The 4,485-nt window shown below is 29.9% G+C and overlaps 1 protein-coding gene across 4 annotated transcripts in view; it reads left to right on the top strand.

Annotated features, from left to right (window-relative positions):
- The window catches only part of LOC117181468 (zinc finger SWIM domain-containing protein 8), a 377,164-nt gene that overhangs the window by 330,537 nt on the left and 42,142 nt on the right, over positions 1-4,485 (top strand). For all 4 annotated transcript variants that reach the window (XM_033374148.1, XM_033374147.1, XM_033374146.1 and 1 more), the window contains one exon: positions 2,022-2,624. In XM_033374148.1, coding sequence (XP_033230039.1) covers positions 2,022-2,624 — 603 coding nt within the window. The remainder of the gene's footprint in view (positions 1-2,021; positions 2,625-4,485) is intronic.

The raw sequence follows: 4,485 nt of genomic DNA, 5'->3' as shown, positions 1-4,485 counted from the left end.
CCACTTTTGTGAATAGAGATGCTGGGGATCTACATATTCTGTAAAAAATTGTCATATAATACCAATAAAATTAAGATTAACTTCACGATAAGGGCAGTTTTTTGGGGTTAATGAAACTTTATCATTTACAGCATTGAGTCGAGAAAAAAAATCAAGTGAACAATCTACCTGGATAACGTTGAACTTGTATGGATTTCCCTAATGCAGTTGTTCAGAAATGTACATAGTGTATCACTAATCAAATTCAGACGAATTTTGCGATAAGGGTAGTTTTATGGAGATACTAAACCTTGATTCCTTACAACATTGAGTCGATAAAAAAATTATGTGACCGATCTACCTGGATAAGGTCGAATTTATATGGGTTTCACTAATGTAGGTGTCCAAAAATGTACATATTCTACTACCAATCAAATTCAGACCAATTTTGCGACAAGGGTATTTTTTTTGCGGATGCTAGAATTTCATACCTCGGATCATTCGGTCTGTCGAAAACCCAGGTGACTGATATATCTGGATCTTTTCGAAATTTGAGAAGTTTTGATAGTAGCAGAGTCGAAAAGATTCTCAAAGACCTTCTCATCGAACTAAGTCATATTTCACGTTAGTGGTGGTTTCTTGGGGCAGTTAGAACATACTTCCTTACCATGTTAACCCGCTGGAAAAATCAAGAAACCAAACTAACTTAATAAAATCGAATTTTCACAAGTTCGAATCTTGAATATTTATTAGCAGAAACACTACGACCCTGTATTTGAAGGAGATAATAAATTGGCGACTTGATTTTATGTGACAATTATGTACAGAAGGAAAATGTAGAAGCCAAACATCCCTAGTTACACGACTGCTTTTTAAAGTTTTAAAATTATTTCAACTTATCTTTAAAAATAGTTTTAATCACTATTTGAAAAAAATTATTCTAGAAAAAGTCTTCTCCAAAAAAACTTTCAATCATTCTGAAAATTTAGATTGTTCGTTATATGAAAATGGATTTTTCTCGTTTAAAATTTGTTGTGCTGGAAGTTGTTTAAAGGCATTAAAATATGCATTGAAAAAGGTAAATTATATTTTTCGAATGTACACACATAGGCTAGAAAATAATTTTGTAAAAGATGTTGCAATTTTGGCTTATACATTATGAGGGTTATTTTTGTAAAGATTAGGGGTGAGAAATAATTATGATTGAAAGTAACATTTTACTATTTTATAAGTAAGTTCCATCTATGTAGATATTTTTCCAATACGTGTTTTCATTACAGGGTGTTGCTTTTTATATAAGGGTTACTTTTACAAAAGTGATTCATATGTCATTGGAAAATAAAGAAAGAGCACAAAAATCCTAACAGTTAATGTATACAATTTTTGGCATCAGTCTGAAGGTTTGTATTCGGACACAAATACGGGGGTTGTTTTTGTATCGATTAGGGGTGAAGAATAATTTTGCTCCTCATTTATGCTTTGAAAAAAACTGTGTTAATATTTTAAAAGTATTTCATTACAGGGGGCAACTCTTTTTAAATAAGAATTGATTATACAAAAGCGATTCATAGCGCATTGTAAAGCAGAAAATAGAAATAAATCTAACCTAGTCATTTTTTTAATTTCATGATTTTTTTAGAGGGTGCCGCTGAGTTGAGGGCAAGCTAGCGCCACCCTGTTTTATTTAACAGTAGTTATTTGCAGTTTTAATTTTCCCTATCCATTCCCTACATTTCTATTTGGGTAGATTTGATGAAAAACATTAATTTAGAAATCATATCGTTATTATTGGAATTGGAACCTTGCTTTTCCTGAATAGAAAGCAAAAACTAAAACTCTAAATAACAACTGCTAAATAAAAAGTTTCCTTAATTATTTTTTCTAAAGTTCACTTACATTAGAAGCTTCGGTCAATATTTCGAGAAGTCAATAATAGATCTATTTTTTTCGATTTTGTAAATTATTTAAAAAATTGCCGACTCTTATGATTGATTGTACGTCCTTAACTGAAATGACTAAATAACTCGTAATTATAATTTCAGGAGGGTGGAGGCAGTGAATCGTCATCGAACAGCAACGTTAGTTTGAAGAACGCTCAAGGCTTGGACAAGCATCGCTCAAACGCCTCGTCCGAGACTCAAAGTGATAGTAGTGATAGTTGTAGTAACAAAGTCCCGTGTGAAGTGAACTGTAAGCGAACTGACGTGGACTTCCTCGAAGAAGCATCATGCGCTGGTTTAGCAAAAGCGGTTAGTGCGAAAAGTGAGCGGGAGTCGGATCATGAAAAAGATCCCTCCAGGAGGCCGTCTAAGGACGAGAGCTCGTCGTCGAGTAGCGACAGTCCCTCAGGTGATGAATACAACGTATATTATTATGATCCTAAGGCCGCAGCCAACAACGGGACTGGAAAAGAGGTCAAGGACGAAACTCAGCCCGCGGGCAGCACCATTAGCGTTTTATGTAATCTCAAGAAGGCGGATGATCCGTATGACGTTCTTTTCGCCAGAGCAGAAGGTCTCCATGCTCACGGACACAATCGAGAGGCCTGTAGTCTCTGTGTGAGTTTGGCTGAGGAACTTCTCACCAATCCACCAGATCTCATGGCTAATCCACCTCCAATGCCCATCAAGGGCAAGAGAAAGAAGGTATTTTCATTCTGATTAACAATTATAGTGATTAAATTACTAACTTGATGCCTCCATCAGAAGTGGCGAAGTCTTTTTTTTGCCATTTTTACAAATATTACCAAAGATTTCAAAAATATTTCGCAAAGATTTTGGATAAATTTCAAATATTTCACAAAGGCATAAATGATTTCCCAATGATTTTACAGATTTCAAAAATATTTCGAAGATTTCCAAAGAACATTTTAAATATTTCACAAAAATTTCAACAATTTCAAAAATATACCAAATACTTCAAAAATATTTTCAAATGATTGAAATGATTGCCCAAACATTTCAACATTTTTTTAAATATACCAAATACTTTAAAGGGGCTTTCAAAGGATTTCAATGATTCGCCAAAGATTTCGTAAAGATTTTATATATTTCGAAAAGATTTCAGAATGATTTTAATCATTTTTACAAATATTACCAAATATTTCAAAAATATTTTTAATATTTCGCAAATATTTTACCATGGCATAAATGATTTCCTAATGACTTCACAAAGATTTTAATAATTTCACAAACGTTTCAAAAATATTTCAAAGATTACCAAAGAATTCGGATAAGTTTAAAAGATTTCCAAGGACATAAATAATTTCTTAATGTTTTTACATATTTCAAAAATATTTCAAACATTTCAAACATTTCTTAAGATTTGAAGAATTTCAAAAATATTATCAAATATTTAAAAAATATTTTTAATATTTCACAAAGATTGCAAATACTTCCCAAAGATTGTGGATAGTTTTAAAATACTTACAAAGACTTAAATGATTTCGCAAAGATTTCAACAATTTTTAAAATATACCAAATACTTCATAAATATTTTCGAAGGATTTAAATGATTGATCAAAGATTTGAAAGATTTCGTATAGATTTTGAATATTTCACAAAGATTTCGGATAGATTTACAAGATTTCAATGATTTTCCAAATATTTCAGAACATTTTCAATAATTTCAAAAATATTATCAAATGTTTATAAAATATTTGAAAGATTTCAATGATTTCCCAAAGATTTCAAATATTTCGCAAAGTTTTGAAGAATTTCGCAAATATTTCAAGAATACTTTAAATATTTCTCAAAGATTTAAATGATTTTCAAAAGATTTAAACAATTTCAAAAATTTACCAAATATTCAAAGGTGCTTTCAAAGGACTTCAATGATTCCCCAAAGATTTCGTAAAGGTTTTTAATATTTCGAAAAGATTTCGCAAATATTTTAATAATTTTTACAAATATTACCAAATATTTCAAAAATATTTCACCAAGACGTAAATGTTTTCCTAATGATTTCACAAAAATTTAAATAATTTCGCAAATAGTTCACAAATATTACAAAGATTTCCGAAGAATTCGGATAAATTTAAAAGATTTCCAAAGGCATCAATAATTTCTCAATGTTTTTACATATTTCAAAAATATTTTAAAGATTTCAAATATTTCGTTAAGATTTGAAAAATGCCAAAGATATTATCAATTATTTAAAAAATATTTTTAATATTTCACAAAGATTTCAACGATTTTATAAGGATTTCACAAAGATTTAAATTACTTCCCAAAGATTGTGGATTGCTTTAAAAGACTCACACACACTTCAATGATTTTGCAAGAAATTCAACAATTTTAAAAATATACCAAAATCACAAAAATATACCAACTTCACAAATATTTTCAAATGATGTAACGATTGCCCAAAGATTTAAAAGATTTCGTATAGATGTTGAATATTTCGCAAAGATTTCGGATAGATTTACAAGACTTCAATGATTTTTCAAATATTTCAGAACATAAGATAATTCAAGTATGGAATTACAAATAATTAGAAATAATTAGA

The sequence above is a fragment of the Belonocnema kinseyi genome, chromosome 10 (genome assembly GCF_010883055.1).
Source record: "Belonocnema kinseyi isolate 2016_QV_RU_SX_M_011 chromosome 10, B_treatae_v1, whole genome shotgun sequence".
In the NCBI taxonomy this organism is placed as follows: domain Eukaryota; kingdom Metazoa; phylum Arthropoda; class Insecta; order Hymenoptera; family Cynipidae; genus Belonocnema; species Belonocnema kinseyi.
The sequence above is the reverse complement of the archived record's forward strand: the minus strand, read 5'-3'. Positions and strand labels throughout refer to the sequence as shown.